Source organism: Stigmatopora nigra, unplaced genomic scaffold, assembly GCF_051989575.1.
Source record: "Stigmatopora nigra isolate UIUO_SnigA unplaced genomic scaffold, RoL_Snig_1.1 HiC_scaffold_25, whole genome shotgun sequence".
Taxonomy (NCBI): domain Eukaryota; kingdom Metazoa; phylum Chordata; class Actinopteri; order Syngnathiformes; family Syngnathidae; genus Stigmatopora; species Stigmatopora nigra.
Genome location: NW_027551604.1, coordinates 1820206 through 1847573, shown reverse-complemented (window position 1 = coordinate 1847573; position 27368 = coordinate 1820206). Strand labels below are relative to the sequence as shown.

At 37.7% G+C, this 27368-nt stretch overlaps 1 protein-coding gene across 2 annotated transcripts; it reads right to left on the bottom strand.

Moving 5' to 3' along the window:
* Positions 1-26544, bottom strand: tead4 (TEA domain transcription factor 4). Of its 2 annotated transcripts, none has more exons than XM_077711132.1 (11): positions 26402-26544; positions 16699-16763; positions 16122-16193; positions 13082-13216; positions 11970-12013; positions 11628-11689; positions 11351-11481; positions 10365-10538; positions 6173-6313; positions 2628-2780; positions 1-647 (listed from the first exon to the last, which is right to left on the bottom strand). In XM_077711132.1, exons 1-11 carry the CDS (start codon positions 26406-26408, stop codon positions 534-536), a joined length of 1098 nt encoding a protein of 365 aa, XP_077567258.1. In that variant the 5' UTR covers positions 26409-26544; the 3' UTR covers positions 1-533. The 2 variants fall into 2 exon arrangements, with proteins under 2 accessions (XP_077567258.1, XP_077567260.1); XM_077711134.1 differs by having other exon boundaries at positions 16131-16193.
* Positions 26545-27368: the final 824 nt, after the last annotated feature.

Genomic DNA, 27368 nt, shown 5'->3' with positions numbered 1-27368 from the left:
ATTATTATTATTATTATTATTATTATTATGCGCCATTTTTGTTATTGGGAGTCTTAAGACAAGACGGGAGACATCAAAAACAGCAAACACACAAACGTCTTTATCCTCTCGTTTACAATCTCCTTGTAGTACACACAATTGCCACTAGGACAAAACAAAAAAAAGTTGTGCAATTTTCTGCCCCCGTTTCCGTTCATGCAGTTCGCCTTTCAGTCAATAGATGGCGCCCTGACTCAGTCCAACTCCCGCACATGCATGAATGACACTATCAAAGCATACCAAGCACTTTTAAAATCATTTCTTAAAAATAAAACACAAATGACAACGTTCTCATGCAGGTCTGTTTTTTTTCTTCAAGGCCAGACTTTGGTATGGAAACCGCAATGCATCATGGTCCTTTCCCATCGCTGTCAGCAACGCCAGGGCCTCGGTCCCGGTCCGGATGATCCGCAACGGTGGGACGGAGCTCCCCGGGCCAGGGGGGGAGGGGGTTCGCCATGGAGACTTTATCGGAAGTTGCGGCGACGTTTTCGTCAGTCTTTGACCAGCCGGTAGATGTGATGTTGGGCGCCATGTTCGCTGGTGGACACTTCAAAGACGTAGGCTACGCACAGAAGAGTCTCCAGGGTGTCTCGATTGGACACCACCTGTGTGGGACGGATTTACAGATGAGATATGTTGAACTGTTTGGCTCTATGTACTTTTCAAGGAGCCAATTTTGCCCTTTTGTATGCTAATGTTATATATACCTGATCCCAACAGGACCCAAAATAGTGCAGACATGTAGTAATTGTGTTTAGACACGTGAGGGCACTGTTTCCCAGCTCAAATCCCATTTTTTTTGTTTTATCGGATTAAATTTTACTGTCATGCGACCTATCAATAGTACTTTAGCGATCGACTGTTAGCCCACGATCAACATGTTGAGCACCCCTGGATTAGCCGACATAATGTAATTTTGGACACCATTAGAAGATGATATTGCGCAATAATAATTGAGAAATTCATTTTCTGAATGACTTTATCCTCATTAAATCATTTTTTCTGTGTTTTTAGTTAAAAAATCATTTTGTAAAATCTAAAAGTATATTTAAAAAAATCTAAAATAAACATTGTTTTAGATCTATAAAAAACTGAATATTCAGGGCTTTTAATCCAGTTCCTTTAATCCATTTTCTAAAAAATAATAATCTAAATATTATATCTAAAATGGTCCGGCCCACAAGACACTTTCGGGTTAGCCAAATTAGTGTTACATCAGCTAGCCTAGCATGCAACTTTTTCAAACATGAGAAGAAACTGGAGTACCCAGAAAATACCCAACACAACCCCATCGAGCACATGCAAACTCAACACAAGTGCATCAACCTGGATTCGAACCCACAACCCCAGAAACTGTGAGACCAACACACTAACCACTCAACCACTGGACTTCCCAACAAATTAATCAGTTAATTACTTATTTACTTATTTATTTTCAATAGTGGTGCCCCAGACTAAATTTTAGATTGAGTTCTCCAGCACAAAACAAATATTTATAAAGAAGTGCAGTGTTGTTGATATGTACGCCATTTTGTCTGACAATTGTCTGACATTGAAGACACTGTTTTTTTTTTTATAAACACGTATCCATTGTCCTCAGACAGCGTATGTCTCGCTCAATAGAAAATAAATCAGTCCATTGAGAGCCCCGATGACGTGCCGTCATGGAGTCGGACACCCACATGGGCTCAATGTGGTCTTTATCCGTCTGCCAAGAGGAATGCGGGCCATCAGTGTCTTTGATGCCCGCTGTCCACCATCTTGAGCCCCTTCCCGACAACTTAGGCCGAGTGTAATCAGAGTCAGATAATAACCCCCCTTTTGGAAAACCCGCAACCAGCTGTTAAACGACGTGTTAGCATGTGTGCGCTAGCAAAAGTGCGTACATCACAAATTGGTGGGTTTATTCGGGGAACTTTAGCCGTCTTCAATCTGTAAACCGTGGTATAACTTAGCTAAATTGTACAGTTTAGCATTCATTTATATGTTTTGTAAATTATTTTTTTCTCGCATGGGTCACAGGGGGTGCCGGAGCCTATCCCAGCTCACCCAGAATCGGTGGGCAGCCAATCACAAAGTACGAGGAGACAAAGGATAACCAATCGCTAGCTAAGGTTAGCCAATTTAGAGTGTTTAACAAGCTAGCCTAGCATGCCGTGGTATAGCTTAGCTAAATTGTACAGTTTAGCATTCATTTATTTTTTTTCTAAATTATTTTTTCCTTTCAAGGGTCACAGGGGGTGCCGGAGCCTATCCCAGCTCACCTAGAATCAGTAGGCAGCCAATCAGAAGGCACGAGGAGACAAAGGATAACCAATCGCTAGCTAGCGTTAGCCAATTTAGAGTGTTTAACACGTTAGGCTAGCATGCCTGTTTTTGGAATGTGGGAGGAATTTGGTGTACCCAGTGAAAAGCCACGTAGGCCCAGGGAAAACTAGAATTTTGGCCATTTTTAAAGAGTAAAGCACTATGTTTTGCTAATAAAATGGAAAATAATACAGTTCTGCGTAGTGTCCAATTAAAATGAAGACAATCTTAGCCATTTGTTGTCACCCAAGAGGATTGTGGGAAAAATGTATGGGTACCTGAAGGATAGTGAAGTTCTCCAGAACGCTGTTCATCATGTACTTCTCGGGAAGGTGTTTGAGTTTGTGAATGAAGTTTATCATGTATTCGCACAATGGCGAGCGATGGATCCGGAACACGTATCGGCCATTTTCTAAGCGGGCGTACTCCGTCTGAAAAAGACAAAAAGACACAAATCATGTTAGTGGTGACTATGTTAGTAGGGCTGACCATGTGACCAAGGTTGTTTTTCGGAGTCAGACCTGAGCTTGGAACTAGCTAAAGGCTAACATTTGACATGATGTCAACTAGTAGGCGGCCTTTCCAAAGACCAATCATTTTTTTTGGAGTCATTGGGAGCGTTAACGCCAGTGTTGGTAAGTATAATTTGATTGTTTTTTTCCCCTTTATGCTAATATGCTAGCGGTTAGCCGCTACCCACGTCAATCTCTGCGGTAGTTGTTGTTGTTGATGGACTTGTTTGTCTTTTTGAAAATAGTGGAAATACTGCCAATCATTTTCTACTAAATAAGTAAATACACATTTAAAAATAAACAAATAAACAGAAATATATAAATAAAAACTAACAAATAAATACAAAAAACAACTAATCAATAAAAATAAACTAATAAATAAGAATAAATACATTTAAAAAATACAAATACATAAAAAATAATAACATACAAATAAACTATTAAATAAGAATAAATACATTAAAATAAATAAATAAAAATAAATAAACTAACAAATAAATACAAAAAACTAATAAATAAGAATAAATACATTTAAAAAATACAAATACATAAAAAATAATAAAATACAAATAAACTATTAAATAAGAATAAATACATTAAAATAAATAAATAAAAATAAATAAACTAACTAATAAATACAAAAAACTAATAAATAAGAATAAATACATTTTAAAAATACAAATACATAAAAAATAATAAAATACAAATAAATTAAGAATAAATACATCAAATTATCTAAATAAATAAACAAATAAATAAAAATAAATAAACACATAAATATAAATAAATGGAAATATAAAGTAATATATATAATAATGATACGGAACTACATAAACAAATAAATGCATTCAAATACATAAATAAATACACTTTTATCAGGCTAAGTCCAGGATAGGCTTCGGCACCGTTAATAATAAAACGACGGTAGCGACTAAGTAGTAATTTTACTCTCTCCAAATAGCAAAAAAGTGCCTATTTTTGGTTTAGTACAAATGTCCACCCTTCCATTAAAATGACATTCCAATGTAAGTGATAAAGATAAATTCAACGGTCAATAAAGAGGAATAAATGTTGGAGTAAAAGAAGAACGGGGCATTGATATATTGGAGCATCGCTGTGATCAAGCGTAATATGTTTATAATGCAATAAATGGAATGCAGCGGGTGACATGCTGGATGTGACAATGCACATAATTCTCGCGACAAGACTAATCAAATCACGTTGCCATTATGAGGCCCATTCAGGTTTCAACCCAAGGCTGTATGTGTCTTTGACTGTGTGTCTTTGAGTGTGTGTTTATATTGTACAATTCATCAGAAGCAGGTGGGGGTTGCCTTTCCATTGTGTCCATTTAACGGGAAGTGTAAGTGAGTCATTTTGGGGGCCGGGGGGTTGTTGTTTTTTAAACATTTTTCATGTCAACTTCCTGAACACGACATCGCTCGCTGACTGGAATTCACCAAAAATTCTTACATCAGGAGATGATTAAAAATGGATCGGAATAAAACAGTGAGGCGAACATTTCCTGTTACAAGTACTGTATTTTCACGACTATAAGGCGCACCGCATTATAAGGCGCACCCTCAATGAATGACATTTTTTCATATATAAGGCGCACTGTATTATAAGGCACACTGTCTATTTTGGAGACAATTTAAGACTTTTAAGTGCGCCCTTTAGTGGTGAAAATATGGTAATTGCTATTGACTTCCAGATTTGAAGCACTGACTACTTTACAGTCACCTCTAGAGCCAGCCATTGTTGATGTTTTGGATGTTTTTGTCTTAAATCTTGCAGTGGGGGAGGAGCTATATGATGGAAGATTTTGTAAGCCAAGATGGCATCTGCATATTTAACAGTAGTAGTTCAGTTCACGCGTTTGTGTTTTATTTAATATCCGACAGTGGTGGTTTTTCCTTTTTGGTTTTCAGTTTTTTCCATATATAATGCACACTGGATTATAATGCGCACAGTCTATTTCCGAGAAAATTTAAGACTTTTAAGTGCGCCTTATAGTCGTGAAAATATGGTACATGAATACCTCGAGATACGAGCTTAATCCTTGTATGTCAATTTACTCATATCAAATCATTTTGCCACTAAAAATGAACTAAATACAAATTAATCTGATCCCACCCTCTAAAAAAAACACCCAAAACATTATGTAAAAACATCTTATTTGTTCTTATTCTCATATCTCAAGGCAAAAAAAATTACTCAGAATGTTCCAGGTATCTCAAGGAAGTATTACTGTGTGTTTTGAAATTGAATGCCATATTTGTACCAGTTTCTTGAGAGTGGAACCAGAATATGAAACAGAGGTAAGACAAATGGCTATTGTTTAAAATGGAGAAAAACTGTGTTTAAGCGTCTTTCACAATCTACAAATCTTGGGCTGCGAACAAGAGAATTTATTTAATGCTTGCCCACGCAGGATTGCGGGCTTGGCTCTCACTTGGGGATTTAAGAAGCTCAGTCCAGGAATTATGCCGGACCCTCACAATCCACTCCAAAAGGCCGTATTTTTTCAGATTTCAAAAATACCGTATATTTTACATGCTAAAAAAAGAAAATGTCTGAATTCCAGGAGTCAAACTTTAGCAATAAGCTGTGGATGTACTCAAGTTTCATTCTAGAATCGCTAATTGACATTTTAGTACCCAAAATAAACCAAAAAAAAGTTCAAGTGTGTATATGTTAAGATTCTCTCGCTAGGTTTGTCCAAATCGTGCAACGTAGAGATTTGATTATTTTTATGGTAGTCAGAAACGGCTGTTGAATCATAATGGACAAATTTATTTTTTTGTTAAACACTGATTTTTCAAGAGAGAATTTTTTTAAAGCGCAAAAATTGTCTTTTGGGTCGAAACATAAGCCGGGCCCTTGTTTACAATACAAATGACGTGTTCTGAAAACAGATGACTGTTCCTGCATACCAAAAAACAAAAAAAAGTTCATAGCCGCTTACAAGAGTGTGTATGTTAAGATTCTCTCGCTACGTTTGTCCAAACCGTGCAACGTAGAGATTTGAATTTTTTTATGGTAGTCAGAAACAACTGTCGGATCCTAATAGACCAATTTTATTTTCTGTAAAACATCCATTTTTCACGAGAGATTTTTTTAATAGCACAAAATTGTCTTTTGGTTCGAAATATAAGCCTGGGCCAATGTTTACATTAAATATGAAGTGTTTTGAAAACAGATGGCTGTTCCTCCATAAGAAAAACGACATAAGATCTCCTAATGAGCCCAAAAATTGACATTTTGGAAAGCCCCAGCAGTTGTCAACTACAGATTTGAGACCTCCTCACCTCCACTTTCTCGACCACCTGTTTGCCAAAGGAGCAGACTTTGGTAGACGAGGTGATGATCATGTTCTCCGAGCTTTCGTATTGGCTGGAAACACCGTAGAAGAAGCTACTGTCGTCCTGAGGGTTCACGCTCAGGTCCGCCTGCAAAAAAGACAGAAATCCCACTAAAAAAAACTACATACTTCAAATTTCTGAGCAAAAAAACTGGTTTTCAAGGCCATGGAAGAGAAATCTGGTAAAAAATAGTGTCCAAAATGTCTCGCAAGAAAGGGACTGGAAGACATGTCTCTTGTTACTTTGCCACATGGTGTTTCCCGTGTCAGTTGGACAAAGAATCTTACAGCTCAGCCAAGCTTGAGAGTAATTCTCCGATAAGCCAGGAGGAATCTAAAGTGCCGATCTTTGTTGACCTTGGATAACGCCTTCAAAACAACCTGAAGATTCCCGAGATATAAGATGGCCTCCATTGGAGTCCTAAAGAATTTTTTTGTCCTACTGACGGGGCACTTTTGCCTAAAGTTCCACTAAGTGATGGAATATAATAAGTATAAATAACATTTTCAAAACAGTTTAATCTATTCACCATTCTAATAATTATTTATCTTTGGAAAAAAATGACCATTACAGACTTTAAATCTAGTAAAATGCTGCATAAAATCAAAAGTACATGCAAATATATGGTCAAAACTTCAAAAAAATATTCTGATTTATTATGATTAAATCTATAATTAGCTCCTAACTGTCATATAATGTTAGTCAGTCCTGATGTATTAAGCAATATTTTTATCAATTTTCTCACTCGCTTATTCTCACAATGGTCACTAGGGGTGCTAGAGCCTATCCAAGCTAACTACAGGCTAGCCAATCACAAGGCACAAGGAGATAAAGGACCACCAATCATAGCAAAGGTAAGGTAATTTAGCATATTAACAACAAATAGCTCCTAGCTAAGGACAATTTAGCATACAATTAGCCTAGCATCCATGTTTTTGGAATGTGGGAGGAAACAAATCACTCATAGCAAAGGAATATTAGCATAAAATTAGCTTAGCATACATGTTTTTGGAATAAGAGAGTAAACAAATCACTCATAGCAAAGAAAATTTAGCATATAATTAGCCTAGCATGCATGTTTTTGGAATGTGGGAGGAAACAAGTCACTCATAGCAAAGGAAAATTAGCATATAATTAGCCTAGCATACATCTTTTTGGAATGTGGTAGAAAACCATTTCATGCAAAATCCGTTTTATTTCTTTTTGTGCGCATATAAGCCGTACCCTTGCTTCAGTCATTTTTTTCCGACAAATACGGCTTATACGTGAGTAAATACGGTAAATAAATAAACGATAAATATAATAAAAATGAGATTTCTTGACATCCTCTCGCCCTTTTACCTCCTAACCGTTTAGACTCCGCCCCCCTTCGCTTTCTAACGGGCCATTAAGCCACCGCCGTCGCCGCCTCCATTGGCCCCGCCTCCTCATTTCACCTCGGAACAGGCACGGCGTAATTCCTCCATTTGTCTGGATGGCCGGAGGCCGGCCGAGCCTCAACCGAGCGCCGCCGCCGCTCGCCTGGCGGCCTGCGAGGGAATTCATCCAATTACAATCAGCGGCGTATCGTCGGCTGATTCGATCACGCCGGGCCGGCCGGCTGTGCAACAATTTAGCAGAGGCGCCTCAAATCGGATTCGCCGGGCACTTGAAAAGCCTGCGACAATCTGTTAGGACGCCGCCGCTAGCGACCATGAGAGGGAGGGGCTACATCGAGATGGCCAGTGGCCGACGGGGAAGCTTACTGGGAATTCAATTATGGTTTTGGTGGAGGGCCATTTGCCTGACATGGACGGTCGCCATGCCAACTGGTTTCCTAACGTGGGTCACCGCTGGAAAAAATGTATTTTTTCCACTTGGGGCAAGAATAATATTGGCAATTTTTGAAGATCTCGGTTTCGGAATGATGACTGAATATATTTTTTTTATAAATGGATTAAAAGAAGTGGATTAAAAGCCCTGAATATTCCGTTTTTATAGATCTAAAACTATGTTGATTTTAGCTTTTTTTTAAATATATTTTTAGATTTTACAAAAATATTTTTGAACTAAAAACACAGAAAAATGTATCAAAAATGACAATGATTGATTTAAAAGGGGGAAATCAGGAAATTTAATATACATCGGACCATTTTAGATCTAATATTTAGATTTTTTTTTAGAAATGGATTAAAACAAGTGGATTAAAAACCCTGAATATTCAGTTTTTTATAGATCTAAAACAATGTTTATTTTAGCTTTTTTTAAAATATATTTTAGATTTTACAACAATATTTTTATGGGTTTGCAGTAAAATGAGAGGGAAACCATGACAAAAAAATATTTTGACAACCCTGGAATAAAGAATTTTACAGATTTGTGACTTTGGGCATGAAACATGATACATAAATGATAAAATGATATAAATTGTATCATTTTTGTTTTTTCTATGGTTAAAAAAATGGCTTCAATTTTTTAAAAAATCAATTTTCTGTCATTTCTTAAATTTAGGCTTCAATATTCAGTATCATGTATTCAGAAACAACATTCTAGATTAATCTATAACTTTTAAAAAATCCACTTTGTTGTGCTCCCATAAATCAACAAAAAATATATCTTTACCGCTAATGGTAAACGATAAATTGAACGATATAAAGTTGCACTTTGACAGCCAGAAAAAGAGCTTGTCGCAAAGTAGACGTGGACTTATGAGCTTGTCTAAGCGTCTAAAGTTCCGCGTCTGAGCTCCCGACTCGGGAATCGATATTAAAAATAGTTTTATAAGAGACAAACATAAAGTAGGCTGACTTATTGCCCCGCCATTGATGCCACACCATGTACACGATAATCTGTTAATTCCTTGTCACTACAGTGTCTTGAATTGGTCAAGGAGGCGGGGCTTAAACCACGTCAATCTCTGACGTTATGATAAAAAAATATGGAATTTAACCAAAACGTCTGCATGTTGTAAAGTTTTTGCGGAAGTCTAATGTCACCATCTCAGTTTTGCATTCTGCTCGTTTTGTGGTGTATGTCTCTTTAAAAGAGGGCGGAGCTTCGCTATAAATAAGTACATTAAGAGGGAGGAGGGTGGCAAAAGTGTTGGAACGGGCATCATCGCGCAGGGACAGGTGTCCAAGCTCACATTTCCTCGGGAGAAGTTCAGAACGGCCAGTCTTACAACGGCGGCTTTGGTTTACATCACAGGTGGCAAAGTGGCGGCCCGGGGGCCAAATCTGGCCCGCCGCATTATTTTGTGTGGCCCGGAAAGTCATTAATGAGTGCCGACTTTCTGTTTTAGGATCAAATTAAAGTGATAAATATAGATGTATATTAAATTTTCTCCCTTTTAAATAAATAATTGTCATTTTTAAATCATTTTTTCTGTGTCTTTAGTTCAAAAATCATTTTGTAAAATCTAAAAATATACTAAAAAAAGCTAAAATAAACATTGTTTAAGATTTATAAAAAAAAACAGAATATTCAGGGCTTTTAATCCAGTTCTTTTAATCCATTTATTTTTAAAAATCTAAATATTATATCTAAAATGGTACGGCCAATGTATATTAAATTTCCTAATTTTCCCCTTTTTAAATCAATAATTGTCATTTTTTAATCATTTTTTCTGTGTTTTTAGTTCAAAAATCATCTTGTAAAGTCTACAAATATATTTAAAATAAAGTAAAATATACATTGTTTTAGATCTATAAAAAACTGAATATTCAGAGCTTTTAATCCAGTTCTTTTAATCCATTTATTTAAAAAAACTAAATATTATATCTAAAATGGTCCTATGTGAAATCAAGTTGACGTTAAAGCGGCCCGCGAACCAACCCGAATCTGACACCCTTGGCGTACATTCTTTATCATCCTTATCAGTGCAAAAAGATCAATGCGGAAAAAGCAAAAGCGAGCTTTGTGGACTCCTCGCCATCTGCCGAATTGGCGTTCACGTCCTTTGGCTCCACTATTTACGCCGTTAACACCGCAACGCCGCCGAGGGTCGACAGGTGCGGGAAAACATTAACAGGAGTACGACTTGTACTTCACCTTTATTGGTACACGCTATAATAGATGGGGTAGGGAACCTATGGGGGTATAGGGCTCTGGGGACGTCGGTAATTTGTATAAGAATGTAAAAGTAGAAGGATGTTTTTACCCAAAATTTGACGAGGAAGAACGAGTTGTGCGGCCCTTTGTCGAAAAGATCCTTCAGGCCTCCTTTTTTCTCGGGGAATTTGTCGTAGATCTGCCTGACGTCCACAGACTCCAGGTAGGGGTCGCTGTAGCTGGGGTTCGATTGACCGATGTGTACAAAAAGGTGTTTGTTAAACTGGCAAAAAAAGACAAACAAACACAAAAAGACAACAGATTAAAGTTTATTTTCCCGATATCCAATCAGTTCACAGTATTGCTGGACAATAAGGATAAAAATCTTCTATCAGGATGTTTTTTTTAATGCTAAAAATTAGGTGACCAAAAGGGACCAAACGTCCGGGCGACCAAACGTCCGGGCCACCAAACGCCCGGAGCGACCAAACGTCCGTGCGACCAAACGTCCGTGCGACCAAACGTCCGGCCGACCAAACGTCCGGGCGACCAAACGTCCGGGCGACCAAACGTCCGGCCGACCAAACGTCCGGGCGACCAAACGCCCGGGCGACCAAACGTCTGGGCGACCAAAACTCCCGACGACCAAACGTCCGGCCGACCAAACGTCCGACCGACCAAACGTCCGACCGACCAAACGTCCGACCGAACAAACGTCCTAGCGACCAAACGTCCTAGCGACCAAACGTCCTAGCGACCAAACGTCCGGGCGACCAAACGTCCGGGCGACCAAACGTCCGGGCGACCAAACGTCCGTGCGACCAAACGTCCAGGCGACCAAACGTCCGGGCGACCAAACGTCTGGGCGACCAAAACTCCCGACGACCAAACGTCCGGGTGACCAAACGTCCAACCGACCAAACGTCCGACCGACCAAACGTCCTAGCGACCAAACGTCCTAGCGACCAAACGTCCTAGCGACCAAACGTCCGGGCGACCAAACGTCCAAGCACCGAAAATACAATAATGAATAGTCACATGTTTCAAACTCTGTGAATCAAAGTCTTAAAAATCCAATTTTCTTTGCCTACTCACATTCTCTGGATCCTGAGGTTGCTCCAAAAAAGCGGAAAACTCCAACATCCGCAACTTGGAGCTTGCAATACATCTCCCCTGCCAGGGTGGGGCGCCAGGTGACATGGACAGCCCTGCTGTGCTTTCATAACCTGGCAAAGTGAGTTTTCCAGTTTAAGAACATGCAACTTGCCATCATCATCCTCATCATCTTCCCCACACATTCTCATATTCATATTTTTTTTTCCCGGGACGAAGACACTCCGTCAACACAACGGAACGATGTGAGCATGCCCACCTGTTATGGGGGCGGGGCCTGATGCTTGAATGGCGTAACTCTGCTGGGAGAAGGGCTTAATGCTGTAGGGGGGGGGGGGGTAGAAAGAGAGAGATGGTATGTTAGGCACTATCACTAACTTGTGACCCCGTCTGGTGGACTAATTGGAGCGCCTGACCTCCGAAGGCGCAAAGGGGCATTGCGGCATGCGCCCAAAGTCTGACAGCTGACTTTATCATTTACATGGGCGGACACGCTTTAATTTGGCCCCTCCCACATTTGAAATACATCCCGTACGTATTCGGCGGATCGGATGAGATGCGAATTATATGATAGGAGCGTGAAGAAAGGGCTTTCACTCACTCTTCGTGGCCTCCCGGCTGTCCTGGAAGAGGCCCGTGCCAAAACTGGAAGAAAAACAAGAGACTGTGGATTAGAGCCCCTTTTTTTGATGGAATCTCTCTCACTTTCTAACACACGCACAAAATCAGTGCAAAAAATATATATTTTCTCGTATATTAGCCACATGCCCGGTTACTGGTTAATATTTAAGTACTGTTAAATATCCAAGTACTGTTTGATATCTAAGTACTGTTTGATATCTAAGTACTGTTTGATATCTAAGTACTGGTTAATTTTTAAGAACTGTTTAATATCTAAGTACTGTCTAATATCTAAGTACTGCTTAATACCTAAGTACTGTTTGATATCTAAGTACTGGTTAATTTTTAAGAACGGTTTAATATCTAAGTACTGTCTAATATCTAAGTACTGCTTAATACCTAAGTACTGTTTGATATCTAAGTAATGATTAATATCTAAGTACTGTTTAATATCTAAGTACTGCTAAATATCTAAGTACTGCTAAATATCTAAGTACTGTTTAATATCTAAGTACTGTTTAATATCTAAGTACTGCTATATATCTAAGTACTGCTAAATATCTAAGTATTGATTAATATCTAAGTACTGCTAAATATCTAAGTACTGCTAAATATCTAAGTACTGTTTAATATCTAAGTACTGTTTAATATCTAAGTACTGTTTAATATCTAAGTACTGCTAAATATCTAAGTACTGGCAAATATCTAAGTAATGATTAATATCTAAGTACTGCTAAATATCTAAGTACTGCTAAATATCTAAGTACTGCTAAATATCTAAGTACTGCTAAATATCTAAGTACTGCTAAATATCTAAGTAATGATTAATATCTAAGTACTGCTAAATATCTAAGTACTGCCAAATATCTAAGTACTGCCAAATATCTAAGTACTGTTTAATATCTAAGTACATTTGACCGGCGACCAAAAGACCGGCGACCAAACATCCGGTCAGGGTGCGGCTTATATGCGGGTGCGGCTAATATGCAAGAAAATACGGTAAAATCTGTAACCTGTGTTCAAACTACCCCCCAAAAAAATCTATACACAGGCACTAATACATTGTTTGTGATTTCATAACTTGTAACTCACCCCACCAGTTCCGGGGTATGACGGCCTTGAGAGCCCCTGTAGCGCCATCTTGTTCTGGAAGGCAGCAGGTGAGATGATCTGGGCCGAGGACATTGTGGCCATGTTGTGTAGTGCCTTGTCTTTGGCAGCCTGGTCCTGTGGGAGGAGGATTGAGATGGGGGAGGGGCCACAGTCAGGCAAATGGAGAACCTTGATCAGGCACCCCTCACTTCAATGGTAACCCAAGCGGAGCACCGAAAGGCTGAAGGCCAGCTAGCTTGCGCAGGTCACGACTTTTGTTTATGGCTTCGGGCAGGGTGGCGACAAGCGGGCTATGTTCGAGGACGAACCGGGGTCACCAGATGATGTAATTGTTAAAAAAAATGTGGGTAATGCTGTAATCCCATCAACAGGAGGGAACTGACATAGTCAGATCATCATTGAGTTTGATTTATTTAAAGGGACAGCACATTTTAATTAACATATTTATATTTGTGTTAATGAATATATAGTCATATTTGTACTTATGAAATGAATTGGTTCCAGAACTTTTTTTGTAGCTTGCTTTTTTTTTGTAAGTAGAAGTGTATTTTATATGTAAATTCCCGAATTTGTTCCATGGTCGTCACATATGTAACACCACGATTAAACCCTTTAAAATTGGTCAACATGTTCCAATTGTGTAAGAAAGATGTTAGAAACGCACAAAAATTTGAAAAAATTATCATATTTGTTTATTAATGTCGCAAAATGAATAACAAGTACTGTATATACATGTAAAAAAAATTAAGATTATTGCTAAGGGCTAATTTCCATCTTTAGTCCCTTGTGTAGGTTGAAGGTAAACAAATACACACACAAACACACACTAACATAAACACACACTAACACAGACACTCACAAACACACAAACACACACAAACAAACAAACACACACACAGACCCACACAAAAACGCAAAAACACACAAACACACACACACATAAACACACTAACATAAACACATACCAACACAAACACACACAAACACACACTAACATAAACACACACTAACACAAACACACACAAACACACACAAACACACACTAACACAAACACACACAAACACACACAAACACACAAACAAACACACACTAACATAAACACATACTAACACACACAAACACACACTAACATAAACACATACTAACACAAACACACACTAACATAAACACACACAAACACAAACCACCACAAACAAACAAAAATAACCACAAACAAACATTAACACACGCATAAACACACACACATAAATACAAACAGACACACACACACACACATACAAACAAACATACAAACAAGTACAGAAGCTGCCTTGGCTAATTTAGCACTAACTTTTTTTTTAAGGGAACTACACAGTCACCTCTAGAGCCAGCCCTTGTTGATGTCCTGGATTTTTTTTGCTCCAAAATCTTGCAGTGGAGGCGGAGCTTTGTTACAGAAGATTTTTTAAACTAAAGTAGCATGTACATACTTGACCCAGTTCAGGCATTTGTCATTTTTTAATGTATATCTATCTGACAGTGGTGGTGCATATTTGGCTTTCTTTTCAATACTTTTGCATTCTTGCTTATATAAACGGTTTCAATTGGTTTTAGTGTTGTTTAACGTTGACAACGTCTCTTCTCTTCTGTTCATTGTGGCAATGCGATACTTCTCTGTCTAAATCCGCCGTGGTTCCCTAAAAGCACGGCGTCCTTCAAACGGCGCTGCCACCCGCCCGCCCGCCGCATTCTTCCTGCCAAAGCTGGCTGTCCCAAGGGCATAGCTCAAATATATGGCAGCAGGTCCAAGCAGGGGGTCCGCATCTCAGTTACCACAAAAGAGTATTTCAAAATGGCCTATGCGCTAAGCCCCTCCATCCCAGCTGAAGTCCCATGGCTGGCGTCCAAGGCAAATGTAAACTGACAAAGTATTAAGAGAGACTGGGATGACATAGGGGGCGCTTTGGAGCGCTCATACCTTGAGGGTAATAATGCAGGGGGGGGGGGATTCATTTGTTCCTTGACAATTGCGTTTAGGTCAACATTAAAAGCCTTGGGCTTTTCCTGAAATGTGTTCCATGAAAAAGCCCATTTAAAAGCTTCAATTAGGAGCTACAATCACGTTAGCCGCTAGCTTGCGCGTTCTGGTTATAAGGGAATGTGAAAACATGCCCGTCTCGATTCGGGGATTAAACGGTATACGGTAATACCTTGATATAAGAGTGCCCTTGACGTATGAGTTATTTGAGATAGGAGTACAATTTTGAGCATTTTTTGTCTTGAGATATGAGTAAAATTTTGAGCATTTTTTGTCTTGAGAAAGGAGGCAATTTTTGAGCAAATTTTTGTCTTAAGATACGTGGCAATTTTGAGCAAATATTAGTCTTGAGATACGAGGCACATTTTGAGCTAATATTTATCTTGACATAAGGGTACATTTTTTCGCAAATATTTATTTTTAGATACAAGTAAAATATAAAAGCAAATATTTGTATTGAGATGCGAGGCACATTTTGAGCAAATTTTTGTCTTGAGATCCGAGGCAAAGTTTGAGCAAATTTTTGTCTTGAGATGCGAGGCAAATTTTGAGCAAATTTTCGTCTTGAGATACGAGACAAAGTTTGGCATTTGCATATAGTGCAGACATGGGCAAACTACGGCCCGCGGGCCACATTCGGTCTGTCAGGATTTTTAATCCGGCCCGCCGACGTTGTCCAAATATTTATTTTGTTTGTTTGTTTGTTTTTTGTATTCCAAGATGGCGCTGTCACGCAGAAGCCAGTGGCAGTAGCTCTGTCCACTCTTATTTGTTTTTGGTGTTTTAAAGCCCCTCCATCTTTTTTAAAATGACATTTTAATTTTTCTTAATACATTCCTTTTGACTTGACTTTGTACTTTATACTTTTGACTTTAATGATAAGTGATGAGTATGTTAATACTTTAGTCCTTTTTTCTGTTTATATTTCATATGTACTGTTAACGGATGCACTTTTTTATATGTCAATGATATGTTGAGGAGAAAAAAAAAGGTTGACTCACGTAGCGTACCTTGAGCTTCACCTGGATTTCCCGGGCCTTCCTTCGTGCTAGAACCTGGATATGACTGGACACCTGAAAAACACACCAAAAAAATAGGGAATGTTGTTCAACTTCATGTATTTTTACTGAAAAATATCTCTAATTTCATCCACTAAATGAGTTTCAACCTACAACTGCAAAATCCAATAAAACTTCATTTCAAAGTAAAACTTCCAGGACAAAAAAAATGAAGGTCCAGTTTTGTAACATCTGTAAAACGCCATTTTTTTACATATCTTGTAACATAACTTGTGTGTTTGTTTCCTATGCTCGGACCAATAAAGTTATGTGAATCGGAATGTGTCCCAGCATCCGTCTCTGGTCCCCTAAGGGCGTCCCTCATCACCCCGTATTCGATGTCACGTTTGAGGACGGCGTTGAAAATCCGTGGGGAAATCCACGCCAGCATATTCCTTCGCATCTCGCCGCTTCTAACGAGCGATGGGAAAAGGGAACCCGAGCCAAGACCAGGTGGTTCAGGGAGGCCACGACCCAGAAGGATCTCCGAAAGGTTCTAAAATAGGTTGAAAGGACTAACCTGCTTCCTGGTCCGCGTTTTTCCAGTGCGAAGTTTGATGTAGCGGGCGATTAACTCGTTTCGTCCTGTGACAAAAAAAAGAATAAAAATGTTTTGGTTATACAAAAGCCATATTTTGCAAAAAGGTACACAAGGTATACAGCTTGTTTTAAAATATATTTCTATTGACACTGTTGATTCTGGTATACATATATACATATAACCAAGTACACATGTACACATGTACACATGTACACATGTACACATGTACACATGTACACATGTACACATGTACACATGTACACATGTACACATGTACACATGTACACATGTACACATGTACCCATGTACCCATGTACACATGTACACATGTACACATGTACCCATGTACACATGTACACATGTACACATGTACACATGCACACATGTACACATGTACACACACATATACACATAAATCGACATATACATATACACATAAATCTACATATACATATACACATAAATCTACATATACATATACACATATGTACATATATACATATATACATATATACATATATACATATAAACATATATACATATATGCATAAATACATAAATACATATATACATATATATACTTAAATACAATATATATACATATATATACTTAAATATATATACATATATATACTTAAATACATATATACAAATATATACTTATATACAAATATATACTTATATACATATATACATATATATACTTATATACATATATACATATATATACTTATATACATATATATACTTATATACATATATACATATATATACTTATATACATATATACACTTATATACATATATACATATATACATATCTATATACTTATATCCATATATACACATATATATACTTATATACATATAAACATGTATATATATACTTAAATACATATATACAAATATATACGTATATACATATATACATATATATACTTATATACATATATACATATATATACTTATATCCATATATACATATATTTATTTATATCCATATATACATATATATACTTATATCCATATATACATATATATACTTATATCCATATATACATATATATACTTATATCCATATATATACTTATATACATTTTTCCATTGTCACATTTTGTCAAAAAAGCATGTGGCGCAACCACGATGTAGCGATGAGAGATATCAGGATTTATAAAAGTTTGTTTCTTGGACGTAGACCTGTTGAGAAGCAGATCCACAAGTCAGTCCATTGGAATTCCAGGAATGTACTGAGCCGAATGGATCACACTGGCTCATTCATGCAGATTTATGACCCGCTTGGTCCCAGGATTGAGTGGTCATCGTGTGGGTGTGCTTTTTCTAGCGCCATCATCATAGCCAACACAAAAATTGCTCACTTTTTCCCCGAAATTTTCGTTATCACCATCCAATAGATCCGTTTTGTTGCCTGCAACACTGCCCCCTATGGAATGGGAGTGGAAATACATGCAAGTAAGCACTCTAATTTAGCACGCCCTTGAGAAAACCCCCCCCTCCTCGCATCCAACTAAGCCCAGCTTGGCACGAGTGGCCCGTCTGGATCATTTTGGTCCGAAAGTATGAGCTCATCTCTAAGCGGGCGACCGGTCTCTGATCTTCTGAGTGCGTCGGAAAGTATTTTAGACGGGACCTTCCCCGAGTATTCGTAGGAGGAGGGTCTCATACATATTTTGGATTTCAAGGTTACGTACGATATATTAACATTTGGCGTTTTCCAAAATAGATAAAAATTTTGCTTGTTTTGGGGATTTCCCAAAAAAACGAATTACGGATTGGTCTTTTCCAACAATATCCATCAACTGGGACACTGAGATTGACCTTCTGATTCAATACCAAACAATATGTGAAGATTTTCATTCATTTTCTGAACCTCTCATCCTCATAAGGCTTGCGAGGGGTGCTGGAGCTGATCCTAGCTGATTATGGAACACCCTGAATTGGTCGTCAGCCAATCACAGGGCACGAGGAAACTAATCAACCAATCACTCATCGCTAGGGTTAGGTAATTTAGAGTTCTTAGCTAGCTAGCTTAGCCTAGCATCATGGTTTTTTTTTTAGATGTGGGAGGAAACCGGAGTACCCGAAAAAAAAACCACGCAATCCCGGAGGCCCCTCCCCTGTCCTCTGCTTCTTACATTTTTCCTTTTTTATTATTATATTTTTTATTTTATTCATTTATTTGGTTATTTATTTAAATAGTGGTGACCCAACTTTGCTGTTTTTTTGTAAATCGTGGCCATGATTGGTCGACATTAACCACGATAATCGAGGGATTACTGTAGGACATGAAAACTATCCATCTGGGATCAACCCCACGACCCCAGAACTGCAAGGCTGACACACAAACCACTTTACCACCGGATTGCTGAGTAAAAATTTGACTTTTTAAGAAACATCTATTTTCTTGTTGAATTTTCTAAAACTGTAATTGCAAATTTTTGGATGTTCATCTCCCAAGTGCTCGGAACAAGTCCACAATTTACTGTGGGCGTAAAGGCATATTCCATAAACATTGACACACACTCGCCAGCTGCCCGCCATCGTCACAAGAGCGGCTCCCCTTTTGGTGCCACGGCCAACGCCGTCCCAGTCGGATCGGGTCCGGGGGATCCGATAGCCCCCCTGTGCTCGCTCGCCACCTGCTCGGCGAGTCTGAGCCGTCCGTCACGAATTGATGCGCGTCGATCCGCAGCCGGCGTGGAAGTACAAGTGTGGATTGTGGCACTTTGACACTGAAGTACTACTTCACTCTCATTTCCAATTGTTCACTTTTAGATGAATGATGTCATCTTAATTTATTCCGATCACATATTTTAGCATGTGACTCCAAATTTTGAGAATCTGAGTCCAATACCCAGGAAATGTATAGAGTAGAGGTGGAAAAAGTACTACAGTAATCCCTCAATTAGCGCAGCTTCACAACATTGTTTTTTTTTTGGCGGAATTTTTTTTTTGTTAATTAAATATTTTTTTGTAAGTTCATAAAAATGTGAAAATCTATGCTGAAGCTCACAAGCGGTAGCCACTCCCCTTTCCTCCACTTGCTACTAAAACTCAGCACTGAAGTAAAAAAATATATATTATAAAAACAGTGAAGTAATGAAAGAAAAAAATAATAATTATATATATATTTATATACGTGTATATGTATATGTATATGTGTGTGTGTGTGTGTGTGTGTGTGTGTGTGTGTGTATATGTATATGTATATGTATATGTATATGTATATGTATATGTATATGTATATGTATATGTATATGTATATGTATATGTATATGTATATGTTATTGTATATGTATATGTATATGTATATGTATATATATTTCAGCAACAACCTTATTTATAAATTCATGTATTTATATATTTATTTAGGTATATATTTATTTATTTATTAACCTATTTATGACCTGTCGAATTTGGCTCTCGAGGAATAACATTTGAAAATCCAAATGTTTTGTGGCTCTCTCGGTTAAAAAGGTTCCCAACCCTTGTCTTGGTCCATGTTTGCTCAAGAAAGGCGCATTAAGACGGACGGAATTTCTCGGTAGGGTGCTAGCTATTTACCTCCACCACCCACCCTCCGCCGAGTAGTTATTTCAGTTAAGTGTTCTCCGGAAAGACGAGTGTCGTATATCAACGCTAATGAGACGGGAACGCTTTCAACTAATGAAGTTACTTTTGCGAGAAAAAATAATTAGCATTCATTTGGCACTACAGTAATCCCTCAAGTATCACGGCTTCACGACATCACATTTTTTTCTGGAATTCTTTTTGTTAATTACAATTTTTTTCATAATATGTGAAAATCTATGCTGAAACTTTCAAGCGGAAGCCACTCCCCCTTTTTACTACTAGAACTCGGCACTGAGGTAAAAAATATATATATATATATTTTTGGTTTAATTGGGGTGACCCGATTTTGCGTTTTTTCATTTATCGTGGCCATTTTGTATACATATTTATACAAATTTAAATGTTCACATATTAAGATGTGATCGACAGTTTTTGCATGATTTCAATGAGACAAAATAACATGTTTTTTTCCTAATTATATTGTTATAATATTTTTTCTAGATGTTACGTCATTATTTTTGGTATAAAAATTGAATTTAGTGTTCCAAAAGTCCAACTTGAGTCTAAAAAAAGAAAGAGTCGTCTTATATTCAGGCCCATACGGACAGTAATACCCCCTGGTGGCCATTTATCGCCATCAATCGCAACAAAAGATTGAAAATAAGCTATTTAAGCCGCCATTTTGAAAAGGCAAAGGTCAAAACTAGCTGTGAATCTCTCACCGGACTGTCAACATTTACACGAGAGTGTGAGGACTCCCTCTTGCTTTAACATTTTTTCCCAACCCTCCCTAAAGTAGCATAACATATTTTAATGGCGGCGCAAAAAACAACAACAACGGGCTCGTAAAAGCTTAGCGGGCGAGCAAATTCTTTGTTTGCCAAAATCCCGTCAGCATTGGGGAAAGCTTTGTTGACTTGACTCGCAACGTTCAATGAAATGAAAGCCCTCCCCCATTTTTTTGAAACCCCGCCCCCTCCGGCATGAACAGAACCGCCGAAATCCCGGATAAAAGCCGCTCTCGCAGCTGTTAGCGAATGCTCCGAGAGCAAACCAAACAGCTGAAATAACACACTGAAAAATGATTCATTCATTTTCTGAACTGCTTTATCCTCACTGGGGGTGCTTCAGCCTATCCCAGTTGACTAGGGTGAATTCTCAGCCAGCCAATCACAGAGCAAGAGGAGAAAAATGAGAATAAATTATAGCTAGGGTTAAGAAATTTAGAGTTTTCTACTAGTTAGCCTAGCATGCTTGTTTTTGGGATTTGGGAGGAAATTGGAGTACCCAGAGAAAACCCATAGAAGGCCAGGGAAAACATGCAAACTCCACACATTGAAGACCAACCTGTGATCGAACCCTTGACCCCAGAATTGTGAGGCCGACGTGCTAGCCACAAGGAGACAAAGAACAACCAATCATAGCTAGGGCTTGGCAATTTAGAGCAAGGGACCTTTTTAGATATATTTAGATTTTTTTCTTTAATAAATGGATTAAAAGAACTGGATTAAAAACCTTGAATATTCAGTTTTTTAATAGATCTAAAAGAATGTTTATTTTAGCTTTTTTTAAATAAATATTTAGATTTTACAAATGATTTTTGAACTAAAAACACAGAAAAAATGATTTAAAAAATGACAATTATTGATTTAAAAGGGAAAAAATCAGGAAATTTAATCTACATATATACGCTTCATTTTAATTTGATCCTAAAACAGAAAGTCGGCACTCATGATTTACTTTCCCGGGCCGCACAAAATGATGCGGCGGACCAAATTTGGCCCGCGGACCACCACTTTGACACCTGTGTTCAACCAGCTAGCCTAGCATGTCCATTTTTCAGGTTGTGAGAGAAAACTGGACTACCCAGAGAAAACCCACATAGGCAAAACGCAAATCCCACACAGTAAGGACCATCCTGGATTTGAACCCAAGGCCCCAAAGCTGTGAAGCCAAAATCCCAACCACTTACCCACCGGCCCAAAATTGTATCAACCCATAATTATTTTTCAACAGCACTTTTTCCATTTTTTCCCATAATTCCATGACATGACCTCCACTCCGAGTTTGCCACGCGTTCCAATTCCGAGAACCTCCCGCCCGCCCGCCAGGCAGGAAATGTTTGCCTCGGCGGACGCGTGTCAAATTTAACAGACCCAAAAATCCTGGACGCCGTCCCTAATGAGTTATCTCGAGGTGGCCAAAATACGGGGCCAAAATATTCGCTTCAATTACAGAAATCACAATGGCGTACACACATTCCATCCACGCCGTGACTCGCACGAGTCCAAGAATGCCATTGGTTGGGGAATTTGACCTAAAATTTGGAGTATGTCGCTATTTGCTCAGTGTAGATCAGACTTGGGCAAACTACGGCCCGCGGGCCATGTACGGCCCATTAGGCTTTTTAATCCGGCCCACCAAAGTTGTCCAAATAATGTAAAGTAAAAAGGATAAAGTATAAATTAAAGTAAAAATTATAAAGAACAAAGTATAAAGTACAAAGTAAAGTACAAAGTATAAAGTATAAAGTACAAAGTATAAAGTATAAAGTACAAAGTATAAAGTACAAAGTAAAGTAAAAAGTATACATTACAAACTAAAGTAAAAAGTATAAAGTACACAGTAAAATAAAAAGTATAAAGTACAAAGTAAAGTAAAAAGTATACATTAAAAACTAAAGTAAAAAGTATAAACTACACAGTAAAATAAAAAGTATAAAGTACAAAGTAAAGTAAAAAGTATAAAGTACAAAGTACAAAGTAAAGTAAAAAGTATAAAGTGTAAAGTAACAAGTATAAAGTACAAAGTAAAGTAAAAAAATCTAAAGTACAAAGTAAAGTAATTAGCTTTTGTTGGTATTTTGTATTATTTTTCTTTTTTTCTTTTCCCCAAGATGGCGCCATCACTCACAAGCCAGTAGCTGTGTCCACTCTTATTTGTTTTTGGTGTTTTACAGTCCTTTTTTTAAATGACATTTTAATATTTCTTAATACATTTCCTTTTACTTTACTTTGTACTTTATACTTTTTACTGTAATGATGGGTGATGTGTATGTTAATACTTTCATCCTTTTTTCTGTTTATCTTTCATATGTACTGTTAACGAATGCACTTTTTTATATGTATACTATCTTGTGCTTTGACCCCGCCCATCTGTCACATTTTTGTGGCCCGGGGGCCATAGGTTGCCCACCCATAGTGGAGATGGTAATATTTTTTCCCGTTTTTGTCTCGGTAGAAGGCCACCGAACGGCCTTTTTGACGCGTCACCTTGTCGACATTTGATTTGAAAATGTGGGAGATCGGTTGGTTGCCGTGGCGACGGCGTAAGGGACGCTAAAGACCCGCAAAGTGGCTTTACATTGATTTTAGCTGCCGCCGCGACTCGATTGGCTGCTCACCGGCGACCTTAAATGCCGATTAAGTGGCATTTAAGAGTGAAATATTGGGGTGGCTTTGGGGAAATGGTTGAAAGTTGGCATCCCACTAAATGTGGAAGTGTCACAACAAGACGGTTAGGCTCCGCCCAAAGAGGCATTCAAAGCCGGGAATGGGCGGATTAGAAATGCATTTTCTTTCGGTAGATAAGAACATGTCCGCTTAACCCAGGTTGTCAATAAATACCATCTGAGGAGAAGAATCATAACTTTAAGTCATACCATATTTTGCTGTTTAATATTTGTGGGCTGGACCATTTTAGATATAATTTTTAGATTTTCTTTAAATAAATGGATTAAAAGAACTGGATTAAAAACTCTGAATATTCCGTTTTTTATAGATCTAAAACAATGTTTATTTTAGCATTTTTTTAAATATATTTTTAGATTTTACAAAATAATTTTTGCTCTAAAAACACAGAAAAAAATGGATTAAAAAATGACAATTAATAATTTAAAAAGGGGAAAATCAGGAAATTTAAAATACATCGGACCATTTTAGATAGAATATTTTGATTTCTTTTTTTATAAATGGATTAAAAGAACTAGATTAAAAGCCCTGAATATTCAGTTTTTTATAGATCTAAAACAATGTTTATTTTAGCATTTTTTTAAATTTATTTTTAGATTTTACAAAATATTTTTTGCACTAAAAACACAGAAAAAATTGACTAAACATTACAATTATTAATTTAAAAGAGGCAAAATCAGGAAATGTAATATAAATCAGATCATTTTAGATATAATATTTATATAATTTTTAAAAAATGGATTAAAAAGGGGATTAAAAGCCCTGAATATTCCGTTTTTAATAGATCTAAAACAATATTTATTTTAGCATTTTTTTAAATATATTTTTTGATTTTACAAAATAATTTTTGAACTAAAAACACAGAAAAAATGATTTAAAAAATGACAATTATTAATTTAAAAGCTAGAAAATCAAAAAAATAATATACATCTATACTCTTCATTTTAATTTGATCCTACAACAAAAAATCAGCACTCATCATTGACTTTCCCGGGCCTTACAAAATGATGCGACGGACCAAATTTGGCCCCTGGGCCGCCACTTTGACACCTGTATCTTACACCAAGGTAAATCCCTCAAAATAGCCTTTGGCGCTGAGTGGACAGGTGTGTGAAATCTGGACTAAGGCCAAGGCCACGCAAGACTGCGCTAGTGCTGTCCACCTTGGTGTTTATTAGCCCGCCCCCTCCTGGCCCTCAAAGGGTAAACGTCTATTCTGGTTTAGGGTTACAACTGAGCTGCCTTGAACCCCCCCGACTACCCGGAGAGCATGCCATTCCTGGTAGGCACACCCGCCCCCTAAGACACACTTTGCCCGTAGAGTAACCTCTTATTCGGGTTGGGGAAAAAGTCAAGTGGTTAGCGCCCTGGTCTCGCAGTTTTAGGGTCAAGGGTTCAATCCTTGGTTTGTCCTCACAGGGTGGGTACTTTAGTTTCCTTCTACATTCTAAAAAAAACATGCATGCTAGGCTAGCTGGTTGAAGAAATTGCTAAAACTTAGCTATGATTGGTTGTCCTTTGTCTGCTAAAAATAAATATGTGAGCAATAGTTCAATTTCCCTTTGTATTTTTGATTATTTTGAATATTTTGTCGCATATTAGCCGCCTCCACGTATAAGCCGCACCCTAAAAATTGCAGATGGGCGAGGTCAGCAGAAGATAGGATACATCTAAAAAAGTACATCCGTTAACAGTACATATGAAAGATAAAGAGGAAAAAAAGGACTAAAGTATTAACATACTCATCACTTATTATTAAAGTAAAAAGTATTAAGTACAAAGTCAAGTAAGAAGGAATGTATTAAGAAATATTAAAATGTCATTTAAAAAAAGATAGAGGGGCTGTAAAACACCAAAAAATAACAAGAGTGGACAGAGCTATTGCCAATGGCTTCCGCGTGACGGCGCCATCTTGGGAAAAAAAAAACATTATTTGGACAACGTCGGCGGGCCGGATTAAAAAGCCTAACGGGCCATATGTGGCTCGCGGGCCGTAGTTAGCCCACCTTGTCTGGTACAGAAATACAATTGACACCATATTTAGATTTTAAAAGTCAAAAAACATGAAAATGTGTGTATTTTTTGTCATTTCACCACTTTTAAAGTATTAAAAAGTCTTTGAATTATTTTGACAACATTGTTATGCTGTTGGTAATCAATAAAAAGAGGTTGCAATGCTCGTTTTGGTGCGTTCGGTTCTCAGTGGTTTCCATATTTTTAAGCTACTCAAGCCACATGTGGCTCCTGAGCCATATATTCCTTCCCCCTATTCTACGGTGAAGTGAACCTGACATTTTGAGAATGCCAGAATTCCATAAAACCGTAAATTGGGATTACGGTTCAAACATTAGACTGACTTTTACCCCCAAAATACTCCCCCCCAAAGTTTTTAGCCTGATAAAAATATTAATATAACAAAGAAAAACATCCTCAAATTAAAATTACTGTATTTCCTCAAATAGTAGCCACCATTACGATATATTTTAATGAAAACAAATGGAATGAATCCTATTTTTGGTACACACCAAGGACCTTGTAAATTGTGAGTACAAACGTAAATAGTGTTGCATTGTGGGAAAAGCCAAAGAGATAGATAGATAGATAGAAGGGGGCGGGGCGTACCGTACATCTTGCCCTCGTCAGAGAGGATGATCTTCCTGCGTCCGCAGGGCGGGTAGATGGCCAGGGCTTCCTGGAAGCTCTGTTCGATGTCGGGGCTCCACACGCCCTCCGCATCGTTCTCCAGGGGCTTGTCGAGCGCCTCCCCCAGCTCCTCGCTCCCAGCCCTGGGGGAGGGAGCCGGCACCCACTCCGTAGACGTGGTGGGAGGCAGGGAAGGGGACCGTGGGGGGCACAGGTGGGGCGTGATAAGAGGTTGGAGGGGGGGAGGAGGAGTTTTGGGGCAAAAAGGGCCAAGGTGGGAAAGAGAGGTTGCTAGGATGGGTGGCGTGGGATTCTGATAATTGGATGGTGTTGCTTGAGAAGAGCTGGAAAAGAAGGGAAATTGTTAGTTTTTTTCAGTGATAGGCAAAAAAAATGGTGATTTTTTTTATTGGGTGGTGAAAGAAAAGGGGATTTTTTTTTAAAGTTGATGGGATGAAAATTGAATTGGATTGAATGCTTTGGTGGTCATTTTGATGGAAATGAAATTTCAAGTTTTGACCATGTTGTGCACAAATAACAACAACAAAAAGATCAAAAATGGATAAAAAATAAATAAAAACAGATCTAAAATAGATCAAAATAAACAAAAACAGATCGAAAATAGATCAAAATCAATAAAAACAGATCGAAAATAGATCAAAATAAACAAAAACAGATTGAAAATAGATCAAAATCAATAAAGACGGATAAAAAAAGAGAACAAAATAAACAAAAACAGATCAAAAATAGATCAAAATCAATAAAGACAGATAAAAACAGATCAAAATGAACAAAAAACAATAAAAAATTGATCAAAATCAACAAAAACAGACCCAAAATAGATCAAAATCAATTAAAAAACTGATCAAAAAGAGATCACAATCAACAAAAATAGATCGAAAATAGATCAAAATCAATAAAACCTGATAAAAAAAGAGATCAAAAA

What these genes read in the sequence shown, in the direction of transcription:
- tead4 (XM_077711132.1), bottom strand. An exon ending in AAACGCGGACCAGGAAGCAG is followed by an intron (nt 16,194 to 16,698) that starts GTTAGTCCTTTC and finishes TGTGTTTTTCAG; the next exon opens with GTGTCCAGTCATATCCAGGT. An exon ending in AGGTGGTCGAGAAAGTGGAG is followed by an intron (nt 2,781 to 6,172) that starts GTGAGGAGGTCT and finishes TGTCTTTTTCAG; the next exon opens with ACGGAGTACGCCCGCTTAGA.